We start from the raw sequence: 19,933 nt of genomic DNA on the forward strand, positions 1-19,933 counted from the left end.
CCCAGCTGACTTCCTGCCCTTTGGGCAGGGGGCTGGACTCAATCTCCCGAGGTCCCTTCCAGCCCTAATGTCTATGAAATCTATGACCTAACCCTGGTTAGGGCTGTCTAAATGCAACATCTGTACATACCTGTAATATTTATAGCTTTCCCATATTCCTAGTTTCTCTTCTTGTATCATTTGCAGTGCTCCCTATATATAACTAAGGAAATACCTACTTTAAGAAGTACAGAAGAAATTCTATCAATCATAACAAAATATTTTATTTATAAATAAATAGACTTAAAAGTTTAAATATACTGGGGGAGGGGAAAGAGGGTTACTATTTTTGAGAGAGCACCACTTGGAAGCGAAAGGTTTTATATACTGCATTACCACTGCACAAAGATATCACTACCAAAACATTTTTTCTATTTACTTGATTTTTTCCACCCCCCTCTAAATCACAAGAAACACTGTAAACTGTCAATCTAATTCAGAGTAGAGCTGGGCAACATTTTCTTAGTGAAATAATTTGTTTGCTGACTATTTTCAACTCCAGGGTGACTAAAGCTACTTGTGAATGTAGATCAAAATTGGTGAATACTTTTAGCCAAGGAATTAGACGCGTCAAAACAGGACACCTGGACTCCTCAGGGCTAGTTTCATGAACATTATTCACGAAACTGAAAGTGTAGTGGTGTTTCTCTGCAATGCTCCCCAGTACGCTCAGTTGGAACATGGAAATTCTCAGTTGAAATCCCATCTCTGCCTCAATTGCAGCAAGGATCTTCACTGGTGGGTTTCCCACCTCCTAGAGACCACACTAACCCCCTGGTAATCAGGCAGCCTGGGTCTCAGTCTTCTGCTGAAGGTTTTCCACTTTACAGGAAGAATTAAGTATCCAATGGCACATGCCAGAGTGAGCATAAAAGCATGAAAATGATTCCACAGCCTTGCGGTTAGAGTACTTAGTGGTGGGGGTGGGAGAAAAGGGAACAGCTGGGTTTTAGTCCCTACTCATTTGTGGAAGACCCTTTGAAATCTAACCTGAAATTCACATTTCCCTTGCTTTCACTAAGCAAAACAAAAGCAAATAGTTAAAATGCCCCAAACTGTCCTGTGTAAGGGGTAGCCTAACCTCTCTGAGCCTTAGATACTCATCTGTACATTGGAAGTTATGCTTCTGGACTTCATGAGGCTCAAAACAATGCCCAGGAAGTCCAAGACTGTCAGACAGAAGGCACAATGAAAGTTCAAACTATTTTTCTCAATCCCAATATCTTTTCATTTCACTGATAACCACTGTGTTTCATTCAGGTGAGCTCTACATTCTTTGAGGTTTCTCCTTTTTTCTATTTCCCGATGGGGATCAATAGCAACAGGTGGTGGTTTTGGTCTCCTTTTTTTTTTTTTTTTTTAAAGAGACCTCAGACACTGATATTCTTCACCCATGTGAAAAGGGACAGCACCAGTAAATGAAACGGAGAAGGTCTATTTTATTTTGGTTTTCTTGGGCTTTTTTCTTTTTTATTCAGCTAGAGTCTTACTCTAATCAATGACATTCCTACTCGTACACAATTGCAGAGGCACCCAACCCTTCTCCCACACAAATTAAGGACAGCGCCATGATCTTAAATGACCCTGGCGTAGATGGCCAATACAAGTAATGGATTTTTGCTAGCCAATAAAAGCCAAACAAACTAAAACCATTATTCAAAGAGCTGCCACAAGAGTCTGTTAACGATTTTGCTTGTTAAACCAAACAATGTAGGAAGATACCATTGCTATTTTTCCTGACTGCAGTTACAGTAACTTTGAATGACTGTAATCTCAGAAATATGTGCTTAACCTAAACATGCATGTCTCCTTTTATATCATCCTATTTTCATCTTTTTTGCCTTATAGTTCCCTCTCTTCATTCAAATCCTATTCTGAACTACACTTTTTCTCCATTTTGACCCTGTACTTTCCAATCTATAGGAAACTGACAGAACAAGTGTGTGAAATGTACTCCCATCTTTATTTCAGAATATTAGCCCTTTGGGGGCAGAAACTAGAGTTGTGTGTGAAGAGGACAGTATTCAGTTCAGATTTTGGCCTGACTCAGGGGACAGTGATTTGATTTGCTGACTGGATCACTGTCCCGATTTAGATTCTGCTGAATCTGAAGATTTGATTCCGATTTGGAGAATCAGTAATTCGGCCATGGACACAGCTTTGTAAGTTTTTTCTACGTACCTCAAGGTACTGGGCACGGCTTGCAGATGCCGAGAGCATGGGGGGGGGGGGGCCCCTGCACTCAACAGTGGACCCAGAAGTCATCGTCCCCTCGTCCAGCTCAGCGATCGGCCATGGGGGACCCCAGGTGTCCCCCCAGACCCAGCAGGCACCAGTCTCTGAGCTGGGGGACAGGGGTGGCCCCTCGCATGCTCCACGGCAGACTCAGAAGTGGACCAGAAGTATTTCTGGTCTGTTTCGAAGTCCACTGCTGAGTGCACAGGGGGACCCCCTCATGTTCCCATAGGACGCTTCATTCGCCCCACCATCTCAACGTTCACAAGCTGTGCCTGGTACCTTGAGGTATGTTGAAAAAACATATAAAGCTGTGTCTATGGCCAAATGGCAGCAGAATGATGCTGGCCAAATTTTGCTATGACAAAGGTGGTGCTCCAACCGATTTCTAATGTGAGAGTCATCAGTATAATGCTACAGTTTCTTAGCAGGAAAAGAAGCACGTTTAAGTTCTATAACTAAAATCAAGCCAAATGGCATGTTCATTTAGATTCTGGAGTGACTACTGCTGAGAAATAAGCTCCACCTACTTGTGTCCAAGCGTACAAATTAGAAAGCACCGATGGCTCAGGAACAGCCTTGAACACAGTAGTGAATGCATTCATAAGCATGCTACAAGCTGTGTCCAAGCTATCTAAGCTGCCTTATTTATGGGTTTACACTCCTGGAATAGGCTTGAGTAAACAGGACGCATGTCTCAGCAACAATCCCAGGCTCACACTGGCAACTGTACAGATCTACCCCAAAAGCTTTTGAGGATAAAAACTAGTCTGGAATGTCTGTAAAAAGTAGGTTGCAGATGCAATTAATAGTGGGAAATGAGAAAGGAAATGATGGAGAAGAGAGCCTGAAAAAAGGCTGAAAGGCAATTTTTAATTTTTTTTTTTTTAAATATATAAGCAGGCTTTTTATACTCGGACAACTGCAACTCGTAAAACGCAGGATATTGTTAAACATGAGTGTTGAAGACATGTAAAAGCCTGCAAATATAATTATTTTCTGGGTAAATTAATGTATTGTGGAAGAAGCCTATAGTCCTGATTTCCAGAGTTTTGAGCTGCTATGAATGAAATTAATCAGCATTGTAGATTCTCAGCCCCTACAATTAGGGAGACATGCATTATGCTGAAGAAGCTGCTCATAAATCAAGGAAACGGGTTTAAAAAAAAAAAAAATATCCCAGGCAGCAGACTTGTTTTTTTCTTACTCTAATATTAAAATTCTTTTGATGTTTCTGGGGCAGAGCACCTAGAAGACTCACATTTCTATGCATGCATTTATGTCCATGGATGGGTAGTCATCCCATCTGTATTTGGAGTCTGACACCTCTCTCAAAAAAAGAGAGGTGGAAATGCAGGCTCCAAGGATGGGCTATTCTACATGAAAGAGTTATCAGAATGGCACTTAACTATCACAACAGATGGATACTTTAGAAAAGTTCCTTATACAATACTAGCTCTAGAACAGAATCAAAAAGACCTAACATAATTCCTGCAGCAGCTTTGGGAAAGATAGGAAAGGTGACTACACATTATTGTATGGCTGCCTCTATTTGGCTTCTGTGGCTTAGTGCAGAGGTGGCCAACAGTTTTGGCAGGAGTGCCACAAATTAAGTCCCACCTCCTCACCAAGTGCTGCTCTGATCCCCATCCCCAGGTGTGCCGAATACTGGCCACTCCTGGTTTAGTGTGAACACAACTCCGTAAAACACAAGGAAATCCACTGGATTGTTGCAGGGGAATCAAGGGACACGCATCATGACAGTCTGTGGCAGGGCACTTGATGTGCCTGCCACTAACAGGTCAGGCAGCCTGCTGAGCCACTGGCAGGTGGGGTCAGGGCTAACTGTAGAGTCAACTGTCCCATGGGGCTGGCAGGAGGCTAGGCCTGAACAACAGAGCCACCTGATTGGAAGAGAGCTGGGTGTAGACAAGACATAAACCCAGACCCTACGAGTAGAGCTGACCATAACATCTTGGGAGCAGGCATAGGAATACCACCCAGCAGGAAGGCTGCTACTCCTGAATGCCAACAAGAAGAGTAACATCTGGAGGTTTGGGTAGGGACTTAGGCAATGGAGGAGTTCCTGGGTATCCAGTGTGGGTGTTGAGAGCCCTCAGAAGGGGGCTGAGAGTCTGTGCCCCTGTTGAGGGGCCAGGTGTCTGAGAGACCTGGTGAAGGGCCTGGGTGAACCCAGTGAGTGGGGCAGAGTACAGGGGCTTACAGAGGGGTCCAGCTGCGGCCAGACAGAGTGATCTATGGAGGGGCCTGACAGACCAGACTCGCAGAGACAAGAGGGCTGATAGCTCAAGGACTGACCCCAGGAATCTCAACTAGCCCCTGTGGGACCAGGGACCAGGAGGGGCCAAAGGGTGAAAGACCACAGCAGAGACTGCCAGAACCAGGAGCACCTGAAGTGCTTAACTGGCCCGAGGTGGAGCCAGGGCCTCAGAGAGGCCAAAGGTCCTTGTGTGGCCACACTCAAGACAGGAAGGTGTCAAGAGGCATGCAGCCCAGGATGACTATAGCTGGTGGGTACAAGAGAGTGAGCTGGAGCCAGAGACAGAGGACTTGGATACAAGATGGAGCCAGGGCCAGGGGGCCCAGTAGTTAGCAGCCGAAGAGCAGCAATTGACATCTAGATGGAGCCCAGAGAGGGACAAGCAGGATCAGGTAAACCTGAAGACCGATCCTGGGTAAAACCTAAAACTGCACCCTCCTGGGGAGGGTTAGCATGGTGGAGCTACCTGTGGTGGAGCAGCTTCCATGAAATGCCACATGTGGGCCACTAGAAAGCCTCAGCTCCCACTACCTTGTGGGTGACCCCAGGCAGAGGGAAGGCTAGGGGAGCACACCCTGACAGAGAAGCATTTGGCAGGTGGACTACGTGGGTCCAGAGGCCCAGTGAGGAACCAGAAACAATTGGGACCATGTGGGTCCAGCAGCCCAGTAAAGGGCCAGAGAATAGAGGGTAGGATTAGAAGGGTCTAAGTCCTAGAATTGCAAAGCCCAGCAAGGGGCCTGAGGCCTATAGTGAGGCCCAGAGTGCACAGTGGGACAGAAGGGTTCAGCAGCTCAGCAGGGGCCAGAAATAGAATACAGGGCTGGACAAGTCCAAGGGCCTGGAGAGCAGCTAAGAAAGGGAAGAATAAAAATGATCTAGGGCAAGGGACCAAGTAAGGAGCTGACAGCCCAGAGAGGGGTGGGGAGAGAGACTGGGTGGCCTAGTAGCCAAAGCAGTGGTTGGGTGAGACTGAGGGGTCTGTGGACCCAGAAGAGACCAAAGGATCTGGCAACCCAAGTGAGGCTGAAAGAGAGAGACTGAGGGGTCTGGCAGCCCAGGAAGAAGCTATGCGGAAAGACTGAGGGGTCTGAGGCCTGGAGTGGGACTGAAAGAAGCCAAGGGGCCGAAAGTCTCAGTGAGGGGCTGCATCAGCAACTGGTTGTAGGATGCCATCTGCGAGGCATGAGGCATGACGTAGGCAAGGTATGGAGCCATGCAACTGGCCCACAAGTCCATGACCACAATCCGGGTAGTCATTATAGTAAGACCAGGACAACCACCCTATTTAACATTATATTTCCATCAGGGCATGTAAGGCAAGACAGGCAGGCACCCTAGAGGCAGTGTGGCCATAGCTGTGGAGTCACCAAGAGGCATCACGCCACCCATGGAACCCCAACCTTGTGACACATTCCCACAGTTCTCTAGCCTAACAATGTATAAGTTTATTTGCTGATTAAGATGGCAAGACTCACATCCCATCTCCTCTCTGCAGCCTACTTCTTCCAGTGAACAGCTCATTTTACATTCTCTGCATATATCACATCTGAACCTTTTTTGCTGTATGCCTATTGTTTTGTATACCATTTCCTTCATGTCTCCCAAATAACAACGAAGTAATAGCCTCAGGACAGCTAGAATGCATTCACTCACTGAATATTACTGATTTATTGGCAACACCAAATAGGATGGATCAAACCAGGAAGGCCTTCATACTACAAAAGAAAGATTAACTTAAAGCAACCAACATGGCTGAGGTCTTATCTCAATGAAATATCTAGAGTTTTTGGATAGCTACAGCTGTTTTAAAAAAATCTAAACATGTATTTGCTTAAGAGATCTATTATAACCAACAATTATATAACCACCATTTTCAAAAGCATTCCCTTTTCTGGCAGTACCAGGCAGATGGCAAGTTGCCGTAGCCAAGCCTGAGCAGAGCAGCAGTTGTCCTAAATTGTTCACTGCAACCTCCAGTTCTGTACGTAGCAGCCCATATCCATTCCTTAATTACACCCAGGAGCTAAAGGTTGTCAGTAGAATGCAGTCTGCTCCAGATGAGGCATGGGACACTGGGCTGCATGCTGTATGGATGCTCCCCTCACTCACCTCCTGCACCATGTGCCCATGCAGACATCTCTCTCCCTGCCCCCCAAACACACACAATGGTCACTCCGCCACTACAGCAATGCAAACCCTCCCAATGCTGCACTGTGCACCCACATGGGAACCCCCCAGCCCTGCATCAGGCACGCTCCCCCTGCCCCCAACTAGGTTCACACTCTTCCCCTCACCTCTGGACCCCCAGCACTGCAGTGAATGGGAGTGTGCCTGAAGTAGGGTTGTAGCCATGCTGGCATACAGTGCATAAGTTCCCTATGCAGTGCAGTGAACTGCTCCACTCCCTGGGGCAAGAGCAGGAAACAGCAGCCACAGGAGGGAAGGAGAATCCAGAGACTTTGACTGCTGTTGCAGTTAAAGTAATGAGGGGGATAGGTGTCCTGGGAGGAGCCTAGGGACTATAACCTAACCCTTCACAGGCCACGTGCAGCCCAGGTCACCATCTAGACAGCCCTGGACTAACTAATCATAACAGTCCCTTCCACTATTAAAAATCTATGATGCTCATCTAGAATGTAGTAAGAACACTGTCAACAAGTGTCTGAGAAAATGAACATAGCTTGATAAACAGTATTAAAAATTCTAGAGAAGGTTTACTAGACTAGGGTTTAGACCAGGTCTAACATGGCTTCAAAGACTATGACTTCATCATCTATAATCATGACTACCAATATTATTTTACTGCTAAATAAAATTGTAGTTATATTATTTATTACACTGTCAGACAGCAATAAGCAACCATACAAGTTGCATATTCTGAAACTACCCACAAAACAACAACATCCTTTTGTTATTTTATAGTCAAATTTGCCACTCTCAGAACTGGTACCAAGTAGGAGCAGATTCCTAACAAGAAATAACAAGAATTCCTAATAACATAAGGAATTCAAGACAAATGATGAGATAAATGTTCATGCAAGTTTTAAAGAGCTGCTGACATCTCATGAAATACGCTGCAAGCCACCCTGCTTTGAAATTATTTTTCTCGTAGATTGCATACGTTTTTTGTGTTTCTCTTCCTTTATTCCCAATAAGACATGTATAGATATACTAAGAAAATATTAAAAAGGAGAAAGTTTTGGTTTCAGACTACATCTGTTCCAATAAGGAATTAGCTAATGAATTTGTCAAACTACAAGGAACTATTTTTTAATGATGGAAAATGGAGACACCAGATAACCTTTGTGTTAACTTAAAATAATTTGCCCACCTGATAGACCCAGTAAGCAAGAGCATGTCTGGTCTAAGACTGAACATGGAAAAGTGAGCTATGCACTTACCAGTTTCAGGTTTGTACATGCAGAGGGTAAAGCTGCTGATCATCTGGCTGGCTCTCCAGTGCATATAAGGTATGTGGATTTGCAAATATTGTCACGTTTTATGTTATTCATAAAGCAAAAAGAAAACTTCAATAAAAATGGACTACATACTAAATAAATTGGGGCTAAAAAGCGTGATGTATTTTGTGGATGCTAACAGACCAATTCCAAAAAAAACAGAAATCCACAATACAAAATCTGACCTCACAGCTGACACTACACAGCATGTTTGTTGCCAGTTTCAGCAACAAGAACAAAGGTTTGACTGGGCATGAAAAGTGAACTACATTTTCACATCCAGGGATGGCCCCTTGAGGGGGCCTTGGGAAGTATAGTCTGCCATTGACCATGCTGTACTGATTCTGAGAATAAATACCATTAAGGACTTAATTAAGATTAAATTAAGAAATGGTTCTATTCACAAAAAGCGTCTGTAATAATGGCATTGGGAAGTTCCATGTTTATTGTCTCTCAATTATTCCATATATAATTTAATCACCTTACAAGCAGAGGGAAAAAGCTTCCTTTTAAAACTGCTGCTCCTGCAAACTCAATTTGACATTTTAGAAGTTCATCTGGATTATTACCAGATTTTTCATCATAGACACCATTAAAAGTTACATAGGATACTGTTGGGCCTTCAAGGATACCCATGCAACTCCACTGCCTTCCATAGGTCCACAAATGCAATTAACTGGAGCTTTCAGTGACATTCTGTTGGTGATGCACAAGATAGAATAGAGTCCAAACTTTAGTCTGTGTTACCTAGTTTGATTTTTCAGAGGTAATAATCATACAAACCGATGGCAATTTTTTTCTTTCATGAAGTCAGCATATCTATCTTTAAATACAGCATGAGAACAGAACTGATATGATGAAAGAGGGTGCCAATTTTATCTAATCACTTTTCAAACCAGAACCACAACACAAAACTATTACCAAAAACAGTTTAGAAAAAAAATTAAGCTGGAAAATAATTCTTAAAAATGTACTGAAATTAAAATATGATCGTCAAAGATATCCCAATGGATAATAATTATGTATTCTGCAAGCTGATTTTTGAGGCAACGAAGCAACCATTACTTATTTAAACAAGCACTAAATAAGCATTATGGTTGTTTATTCTAAGGAGATATGTGCTTACATTCTTCAGTAAGCCAGTTTTGTCAGTTTCTTAATTGGAGGATAACAGAGCACTGATTTTAACATGTTGGCCTGCCATTTTGTCATATACTACTGTGATCAGGTTAGAATACAAAAGCCAGATTTACATAAGAAATACTTTAGAAGTGCAGAGTGTGTAATCTAATTCTGTAGGTACTGACTCAGACTTTTAACTAGGCTAATTAATAAACTTCAGTGAAGCTGTGCTCAAGTGCATAAGCTGTTAACTGGTGTTTGAGTTTTAGTTTAATATTTAGTAGTTCTGAAAGATTCACTTAACTCTTACTGGACTACATCCTTGTAATAATTTAACCTAGGACGGTCAAACTGGTGGCCCATGGGCCAGCCACACGTTTATAACCGCTATAAATGTTAATGAAAAGAAACCATCTCTTACACTTCTCTATTATTTTTTACACATTTCTATTGTAGCCTTAACCACAAGAATACCTGAGCAGCCATCACTCTATTACAGGGGTTGGCAACGTTTTTGGGCAGACTGCCAGAAACACCCCAAACCTTGACTTGTAAGATGCTGGTGGGCAGGGGGCGTGGTGGGTGGGGAGGAGAGAGAGCTGCCAGAGGCCAAATCCTTGTTGGAGCAGCACAGCCCCAGCCACTTCCCTACCACACGCCCCAAGGTTTGCATGCCAAGCAAAATGCCAGGGATTGCCTACCTCTGCTTTATTGGACTTCAGAGGAAGCTGCAATTGTTCCTTGCCTCCCAGTAGCAGAGGACTCATTAGAAAATATCTTAATTGCACCTTCCTATGAAGTGCTGGACCCACTGCTGTGGTAGAATCCATCTACCATGTGACAGACTCAAGCTTAATTCCTGGATGTGCCTATAACCACAGCCATCAAGGCACCAATCATCTGGACTTGGTCTGGCCTTTGGATACTGTCTCAATGGTCTAAAGGGAGGATAGGTCTGGGCAGCCTCCACTTTTCCAAACTCCTGCCTAGGCATGTGTGTTGAAGGTCTTGGTGACCTTTCAACTGTACACCATAATCCAGAAGGATTGATGGCCTCCCACAACAAAGTGTTGGGAGCACTAAACTTCTTGTGCAATTGGTAGTGAGTGATCTGTACATTCAGGCAGGGACTTGGCATGTCACAGTACCGAGCTCTCCATGTTTCTTTTAATTAACTCCTCACAATAACAACATTAAGTGAAGAGATGTTTTGCCAAAGGGATCAGGACTTATCTATTATGGGGAATAAAGGCTAATGAAAAATCCTATGGAAGTTTTGATGTGGCAAGTGATTTTGCCTGTGAGACCATGGGAACAATGTCAATTCAATTTTAAAATAAAGTAAACCACATTTATTTTGATTTAGTCCAAGAGACATTTTGGTTCTACCTACCATAAAAGTATCTTATGGTTCAACCCCACCCCCTGCTTCATGTAGTACAAGGTAGCATAAACGAGTCTGCTGTCAGGTCAGTACTTGTTAGAGCTTTGAAATGCGTATGCTTTAGGCTGCCATATTCTCTACCGTACCACAATCATTTTTTTAAAAAGTGACGCCTTGCTATCAGTTTCCAGTTATCTGTCAATATCAGACATGGATTTCTCTATGTAAAGAGCTTCACAATTTATTATCTAGTGGAATTTATTAAAAATAAAATATTTGTTACTTTTCTTTAAAAAATAAAAAAAAGCTTTGCTAATACTTTTAAAACTACAGAAATATATTGGAGATGCTTATTTGACAAATTAAACAGATTTCTGTTGTCCACCTAAAGGGAATTCAAAACTTGTGCATGTTTAAAAGGTTTTAAAGGTTGAGAAGGTCCTCGCTTAAGGCCCTATTTCACCTGAATGCAACAGAAATGTATTGAAACTTTATGCAGGGAAAATTGAACAAATATTATATCTAAAAGGATGTGGTTACATTCAACAGGATGCAGTTCAACAAGGACAAGTGCAGGGTGCTGCACCTGGGGAGAGGAAACCAGCATTATGGTTATAGGTTAGGTAGGGGCTGACCCTCTCGGCAGCACACAGGCAGAGAGGGATCTTGGAGTCAGGATTGACTTCAGGATGAATATAAGTTGTCAATGCGACAAAGCAATAGGCAGAGCCAACCGCACCCTGTCCTGCATCAACAGGGGCATCACTAACAGGTCCAGAGAGGTCTTGCTCCCCCTCTATGATGTGCTGGTCAGTCCGCACCTGGAGTACTGTGTCCAGTTTTGGGTGCCGCACTTCAAGAAGGACGTGGGGAACCTGGAGAGGATCCAGAGGAGGACCACTTGTATGGTTAAGGGCCTCTGTGGTCAGCCCTATGAGGAGAGGCCGAGGGACCTGAATCTCTTCAGTCTCTGCAAGAGGAGACTGAGGGGGAATCTTGTGGCTGCCTACAACCTTATCAGGGGCCACCAGCAGGGACTCAGGGAAAGCGTATTCACCAGGGCCCCCCTTGGAGTCACCAGGAACAATGGCCACAAGCTGAGGGAGGATAGGTTTAGGTTGGATATTAGGAAGAACTACTTCACTGTAAGGGTGGCCAGAGCCTGGAATAGGCTTCCTAGAGAGGTGGGCTCTCACCTTACCTAGAAGTCTTCAAGAGGAGACTGGATAGGCACCTGGCTGGGGTCTTATGACCCCTCCACCCCCAGTGCTCCTTCCCGCCCATGGCGGGGGGGTTCGGACTAGATGATCTGTCTAGGTCCCCTCCGACTCATTGATTCTATGATAAAAGCTACAGTTTTCAAAGTGTACTCGCTATTCGTAACAAAATCTAAATGTACAAAAAATGCCACAAAACTCACATGCAATTCATTTGCTATACATTTTTTCATTTTTAACACAAACATTTAAAGTACCATATTTATTCAAATCTAAGATGAAGCCCCTCATCTTACATTTGTGTACAAAGAGAAGGGTGGAGGAACAGGCAGCTGCTGCAGCTTTGACTCTGGCGATGAGCCCAGGTCAGGCCCAGAGTCAGACCTACAGCATCCTCCTGCCCTCCCCTCTACTTGCTCTTTGCAGCTTCTGCCCTTTCCCTCCTCCCTCCCCCACCCCCTTACCATCAGCTCAGCTCAGCTCTGGTTTGGGCTGGATTTCCTCCTGGGCCAGGAGTACAAGGAAACTCCATCCCCTGCCCTCCCAATTAGCAGTGCTGCTGCTGGATGGCCAGGCAAGAGCTGTGTTCCTGAGTAGTGTATGAGAGTAAGGAGGCGTAAGGAGCAGAGACTGCGAGGAGTGGGGAATGGAGAGCAGAGATTGTAGGGAGTACAGGGAAGAGACAGATTTTGGGGAGCAGGGGGATAGGATGGTGCCAGTGGCAAGAAAGCTGCAGGGAGAAAAAAAGTGTGGGGGCAGGGGGTGGGGAGCAGAGGGCAAGGGGGCCACCTGACCCCTCCAGCCCCTCCCCCTGCTTTCCCTGTTGTAGCAATGGAGGGGAACAAATTTATGACAACTGTCCAATAATTTTACAGATACAGAATCTAGTTATTTTTTAAATTACAAATCTTCCACATATAGAATCTAATTGCTGGGGGGGGGGTGCATCTTAAATGCAGGGATGTTTGAGATTCAAGTAAATACGGTGCATTCTTTCTTTTCTGTTCTATTTTCACATGGTCTTCACCACTGTACCTTCTGAATTTTTTTGAGGACTGCATTAAACAATGTGACCAGCATCTGACACATGGGATTCACGTTCTCTCATCACCTTCTTACCACGAGAACTGTATTTAAAGGATAGCAGTTTGTAATGTGGATAAACATGGTATATTCAGAGATATTTCTAGTTCATAGATTCTTAGAGATTCATAGATAGTAGAGTCAGAAGGGACCCCAAAGAATCATCATAGTAGAGTCGGAAGGGACCTATTAGGTCATTGAGTCTGACCCCCTCCCCTGGGCAGGAATGAGTGCTGGGGTGAGATGACCCCAGCCAGATGTCTGGCCAATCTCCTTTTAAATTCCTCCAAGGAAGGGGACAGCACCTCCTCCCTTGGAAGCTTACTCCATATTTTGGTAACCCTCACTGTAAAGAATTTTTTCCTGATGTCCAGTCTGATTTTGCTGTCTTCCAGTTTGTGCCCATTATTTCTAGTTCATAGATAGTAGAGTCAGAAGGGACCCCAAAGGATCATCATGTCCAACCCCCTGGCTCAGGCAGAAAAAGGACCGAGGTCAGACAACCCCAACCAGCTGCCTATCTAGCCTTCTCTTAAAGGCCTCCAAGTTAGGTGATAGTACCACGTCTCTTGGCAGCTCATTCCAAATTCTGGCCACCCTTACTGTGAAAATTTTTTTCCTAATGTCTAACCTGAATCTATTCTCCACTAGTTTGTACCCATTATTCCTAGTTACTCCTAGGGGCGCCCTGGTAAATAGCGCACCTCCAACTGTCTGTTGTCTTCCCTTGATAAACTTATAGGCTGCTACAAGGTCTCCCCTCAGACGTCCCTTCTCTTTAAATAATATTTCCATGCTTAGGTATACATTTCTCCAGACATGGGATTACTAGATTATAAACACCTTTTGATACCTCTAACAAGCACAATTAGATAAGTTTTGTTTTATCTCTAGTATGTTCTATATAACTTAACATCTGTTTTCCCCCAATATGTACAATCTAGATTTAAACAAGGCAGAAATATTCTGAAACCAAAGACATGAGCCAGTCTTCCCTTACAAGAGATGTCATGGATCTGGAAGGCAGTTCTGTACAGCTCTGACTCTTCTGTTTTAAAATCAAATACCATGGATATCACAAAAGGTTTCACGATTTAGTATTTGATTGGATTCTGTCAGACATAAATAAGGCAGTTTTCCCCTTCACAACTGTTAGCACCACGAGACTGGAAGAATATTCCTGAGCCAACAAATCCAGTCCTGCGCACTTCACAGGCAACCCTCTATGCAAAGAATATAAAGACACCCACCCTAAACTCTCATTTACAACACAGCCACATAGTTTTTTTTGGTTTTGTTTTATGAATGCTATAGCCAACCACTGTTAAAAAGTGAGGGGAAATGAAAAGCACCACCAGTGCCCTGACAAAGCAACAGCATAATGATTACAGACGGTTAATATATGCTCAAAGGGACCTAGGGAAATAGCCATGCCACATGCTACAGAAGAAGACAACCCCAGTCTTTGCCAATATGACCAGGAGAAAAATTCTTCCTTGTTCCTAAATCTGGCAATCAGTTGGACTCTGAGAAAAAGAACAAGACCCTCTGGACAGGTTCATCAAAGATTTTTAAGTACCAGCAGGGACACTGGTGCACCCCACTCTAAACCTCTGGCTGTGACTAAAATCTACCACTACAGAAGCAGAGTGGGGAAAAAACCCTAAGTCAATAAAGCATCAGGTGGAGAAAGAGAGCAGGAATTCTTCCTGGATCTCCCAGACCAGCAAATAGCATGACGCACTATTTCTAACCTAAGGAGGGTAACACAGTGATTGTTTACAGTCATTAGAGAAGTGTGGGGAATTCAAGGAACAGGAGAAACGTTTGCGACAAGGCAGTGACTTACCTCAACTTCACAGTAACTAGAGCTCATAAGGAGGTAGCACATGATACAAATGTTATACTCTGCCAAGCGACACAAGGTTGAATGGTTAACTGGCACGCTGTATTTGACTAGCATATTGTATTTCTCTAAGGTTCAAGACTTCTGGCACCCAGTTTTCTGACACACTGTCTCCTTCACCTTTTGCTAACCAGAGAAGTCAATATTTGATCTTGCCTATGAAATATAAATAGCACACAACAAGCAGCAGAACAGGAAATGGGGATAAAAGGTGGAAGGCTAGCTTGGAGGTCCTAAGCAGACCAGTGATAATCAACCTATCTGGCTCTATGGGCTGGATAAGATAAGTGGTGCAGAGCCCATCCACAGACCAGATCCAGCACGGGGTCAGTCCATGGTTGCAATCACCAGCTAGTAAGCCGATGTCTCTACCCAGACTATGAGTCTTAACATATATAAACATTATATTAATAGCAGCAATGAGAAATTATAAGAATTATATACAGTTTCCTTTGTAAATACATCATATTACCAGCTCCATGCAATTTCTGTGTATTTACTCCAGCACTGGAGACCTGTTTCTGTTTGCCTGAATATTAAAAAAAAAAGTTTCTGGCACACAAGGTTGCAAAAGAATACTGTCAGCAAATGAAAACAGCACAAGACAATGCTATTATCGTCCTGAGTCTGCATTCATAGTCCAGCAGCTCCAGTCTCAGTCTCTGGATACTCATAGCTTTCCCAGATGAAATTAGCAAGAATGTGGTCAAGTCTATTACAAGGTAGATTCCCCTCTGTTTTACAGAGGCTGATTAGCAAAACTGTAAAAGGCAGACTATGGAGTTGTTTGAGGGGAAGGAAGTGTCCGGGGGAGCAGCAGAGCAATAGGCAGCATGATACTCTGGGTCTAAGGAAAAGAGTAACAGAAATGCTCTTCCTTTCCAGAAATCTTGGATCCTTGCCTTTTCAGCAGCTAGGAGGTCTGGATTTTTAAATACAGCAAACTACTGAAAAAGTGTGTGACAGAGCAAAGGAAGAGCAGCTTGGTGGAAGCTCAGCAGCTAACAGGGGTGATAGTCACTGACTCTTCTCATCAGGGCATTGTCCCCAGCTGCTGCTAGTGGCTCACAACTCGGAGATCTCTGTTTGACAGGTTAAGCTTTCATCCCTCAAATGCATGGTAAATGTTGCAAGTCCAGAGAAAGGTAAGGTGGGTGTTAGTCTGAAAACAGGCCCAAAAGCAGAGGGCAATGAAAATGGTTAGGAGGCTATGGCACACAACTTACAAGGAGAGACTGAGGGAACTGGGTTTATTTAGTTTACAGAAGAGAAGACAAAGAGGATTTAATAGCAGCCCTCAACTACCTGAAGAGGGGTTCAAAAGAGGATGGAGCTAAACCATTCTCCATGGTGTCAGATGACAGAACAAGGAGCAATGGTCTCAGGTTGCAGCAAGATAAGTTTAGGTTGGATATTAGGAAAAACTCTCATTAGGAGGGTAATCAAGCAGTTACCCAGAGAGCAGTGGCAACATGTAGGGGGTGCTTGGGGGTGCACATGCACCCCCTGACAGGTCACGCTCCCCACACAGGTGATGGGCGGGGGGGCAGGCGGGAGCACTGGTGCCCCCCCCTGTGAACACTGGCCAGGGAATGGAAGGTGCCGGATGAAGCTCCGTGGCCACTTCCTGGTCAGCATGATCAGCAGTGGGGGACCACCCCCGGTCAGCGAGACTGGCCACAGGGGGACCCCCCTGCTGGCTGACTGGTTGCTGGCGGGGGGCACATGGCCCCCCTGACTAAGGTGGCACCAGTCTCCTATGCCAGAGAAGTGGTGGAATCTCCATCCTTGGAGGTTTTTAAGACCTGGCTAGACAAAGCCTTGACTGGGATGATTCAGTTGGGGATGGTCCTGCCTGGAGCAGGCAGTTGGACTAGATGACCTCCTGAAGTCTCTTCCAACCCTCATCTTCTATAATTCTATGAAAGCACAGTAGAGTTGCACCTTGTAGAAAACTGAATGATAGATGCAAAAGCTTTTGTGAGTAGCAGCTCACTTCATCTGCTGCTCACAAAAGTTCATGCATCTCAAGCCCAGGTTAAAGTGAATGCAGCCAAAGTGGACACACCAGAACTGCAATAAGCATCTTCCAAAAATGGAGCAAATTACTGAACAGCTGAAGACAACCCTTTTGCTTTCTACCTGGGGAAGAGGCAGCACAGCATTACAAGGCAAAAAGTACTAAAAGATGCTATGAGGAAGGATGCAGAAGCAATGTTCCAGTTACTGTATTGGTTAAGCAAAGTCAAGTGTTGTATCTTCGTTTATTTAGAGCTGGGTTCTGTTCCCAGCTCTACCAGTAGCTACCAAGCCTAAATGGCCCTGAACAAGCTACTTTCTGTTCCTCAGTTTCCCCATATGTAAAATGGGTATAATAAGTTGCACCTCACATGTAAAGCACTTGAAGATCCAGTGATGAAAATTTCATAGCACTATACCTAGCTTTCTGAAGTAAGTAATTTTCTAGTACTAATACTACAATATACTGCTTGTAAATGTAACAGGTATCCTGTAGAGTAAGCCAGGACACACACATTACTTCAAAGCTTTGCATTTGGTAAATACACTCTGTAAACTGGGGGTAAAAAGTTGAAAATTCTGGATTTTTTTTAAATTTATGGAAACAGAAAAAACTCCAAAAAAGGGGACAACAAGAAAAGATATTTTAGGAAAATGAAGTGAAAAGGATTTGTCTCCTGTTAAAAATAGAGAACAGCAACATGATAGTCCACAGAAAAAAGGGAAAAGTCGATTATTATACAGAAGTGTACTTTTCTAAATTCATTTCAGTAGTGTTATTTTAACCAAAATAAGTCTTCTTTTAAGAGACCCTAACCTAGTAAGATGAGTGTCCTCCAAAGATGTAATTTCTCTGACAGGAAGAAATTATAAATGAAGAATCACAGCAGTGTCTTTTTAATTTAGACAGAAGGGAAGCAGACAGTTCACAGACTTTTAGTCCATCACAATATACTCTGTCATAATATGAGCTTGATTCTTCCCAAGTTATTAACAAACCACAATGTAATAGACAGCAACAGTATTGTACCCCTGAGACACATCATTTAGCTCTGCCTCTACAATTAAATACTATACCTCTAAACCAAAATTTGTGTGCCTGTTTTTTAAAGTACATTTAGCCAAGATAAGTCAAAGAAAACAGGCTGCATTAAAGATATTGTTACAGAGTATAGAAATTATGTTCATAGCACAGCTCTCTCATAAAGTTCTGATAATACTGAACTTCTGTCTGATCTTAAATTGCAGAGTTAAAGAATCACCATACAGGGATGTATTCTCAAAATGATTTTCAAACTAAAACTAAAACTATGCTGGAAACCAATCATCATTTTCTGTTATCAAAAATATGGAAAAGGATGTAAGAAAAATTTGGAATCCCACAGACTCAAATCCTACCATCCCACCAAAGTTACACATGACCTATTAGAGAAGTTCATCAAACACAGAGGTACAGGAAAACTTAGAGTGGCCATTAATTAAGCCTTCCTAGCCTTTAATAATTAATATGCAGAATATGTGATATGCTTATAATTCCTTTGTACGTGGACAATTACTGATACTAGAACATTTTTACTCTAATGACTTGGTCACTTGAAGCCAGCTTGGCTCTTAAGTATCCAAAAGTCACCTTTAAAAATACAGGTTTGTGAGCTTAGTGGCGTATACTGGGGGTGGATAGGTGCACATGTACCTAAGGCATGGATTTGTGCACTGACCAGGTGGGTGTAGGTGTGTCCAGAGCAAAGACATGTGTACTGTCTTGCATGCACTGGAGAGGGGGATGTGCATGTATCCAGTCCAGAAGTGTGTGCACCCAGATCAGTGCACTAGGGAGGTGGGGGTGCTCATGTCCAGTGCAGTGATGTGTGCTTAGATCTGTGCACTGAGGCTAGGTACGTGTGTGCATGTCCAGTGTAGAGGTGTGTGTTTCCAGGCGTGTATACTGAGTAGGTGGGTGTGCACCCAGATCCATATGCTGGGGTGGAGGGAAGGGGAGGGGAGAGGTTTGCAAGTATCCAATGCAGAGGTGTTTGATCCCAGGTGTGTGCACTGAGCAAAGGGGAGGTAGGGTGCACTGAGCAAAGGGGAGGCAGGAGTGTGTGCACCCAATGGAGGCACGTGCATCTAGATGGATGTACCAGGGGAGAAGGCTGCATGTGTACCCTGAGCAGAGCTGTGCGCACCCAGATCCATGACAGGGGAGCAGGGAAAAAGGTGCATGTGTAGTAAGCCCAGGTATATGTGCTGAGCAGGTGGGTCCATGGATACTGGGGGAGCGGAGGGGGGAGGTCTGTGTGTATCTAGTGCAGAGGCGTGTAAGTGTGTGCACTGAGCACTGGGGCAGGTAGGTGTGTGTGCACCCAGTGGAGGCACATGCACCTAGATGCAGGCACCGGAGAGGTAAACGTGCATATACCCGAAGCAGAGGTGTGTGCACCTAGATGGCAGGCACCAGGGGGAAAGCTGCATGCGTACCCAGTGCAGAGGCATGTGTGCACCCAGAAGCAGGGTGAGTGTGCCTGTAGCTAGGGCAGAGGCGTGCATTCCCAGGTGTGTACAGGGAGCAGGTGGGCGCACGCCTCCTCAGTGCAGAGGCGCGTGTCCAGATGGGGGGGGAGGGGGCGGGTGTGTGCACTCGGGAGGCCAGCATGCAGTTGTGCCCAGCCCAGATCCATCCACGGGGGAGGCAGGCACGCAGGTGCGCGCATCCCAGGTGCGTGTGACAAGGCGGTGCGGCGTGGTGCGTGCCCCGCGCGCCCTGCCTCGCCCCCTCCTGCCCTGCCCTCGTGCCCCGGGGCAGCGCCCGCGCTTACCGCCGCCTGCTGGAAGGCGCCCTTGGTGTAGGTGCCGCCGCCGCGGTAGGTGATGGCGGGGATCTCGTGGCCGAGCAGGGCGCACTTGTGCTGGCGCGGCCGGCGGCGGGAGATGTAGTCCACGCGCGCCGCCACGTTGGCGCGGGACGAGAAGGGCACGATGGCGACGCGCGTGGCGGCCGGCACGACGGGGAAGGCGGACAGCAGCTTGCGCACGAAGCGCAGCTCGGCCTGGAAGTTGGCGGCGCCCACGCTGGACGACTCGTCCACCAGGAAGAGCAGCTCCAGCAGCCCGCTGCGCTCCCGCAGCCGCCGCACCTGGCGCCGGAAGGCGCGGCCCAGCTGCTCCACGCGCCCGCCGCCCGTGCCG

General features: G+C 45.1%; 1 protein-coding gene across 1 annotated transcript in view; it reads right to left on the reverse strand.

Moving 5' to 3' along the window:
- Nucleotides 1–19,929, reverse strand: part of SVEP1 (sushi, von Willebrand factor type A, EGF and pentraxin domain containing 1) — a gene marked incomplete at its 5' end in the record, with an annotated part of 177,639 nt that extends 157,710 nt beyond the window's left edge. The window contains one exon of the mRNA XM_019554729.1: nt 19,564–19,929. Within this exon, the coding sequence (XP_019410274.1) occupies nt 19,564–19,929 (366 nt within the window). The remainder of the gene's footprint in view (nt 1–19,563) is intronic.
- Nucleotides 19,930–19,933: the final 4 nt, after the last annotated feature.

Source organism: Crocodylus porosus, unplaced genomic scaffold, assembly GCF_001723895.1.
Source record: "Crocodylus porosus isolate Cpor-Errol unplaced genomic scaffold, CroPor_comp1, whole genome shotgun sequence".
Taxonomy (NCBI): Eukaryota; Metazoa; Chordata; order Crocodylia; family Crocodylidae; genus Crocodylus; species Crocodylus porosus.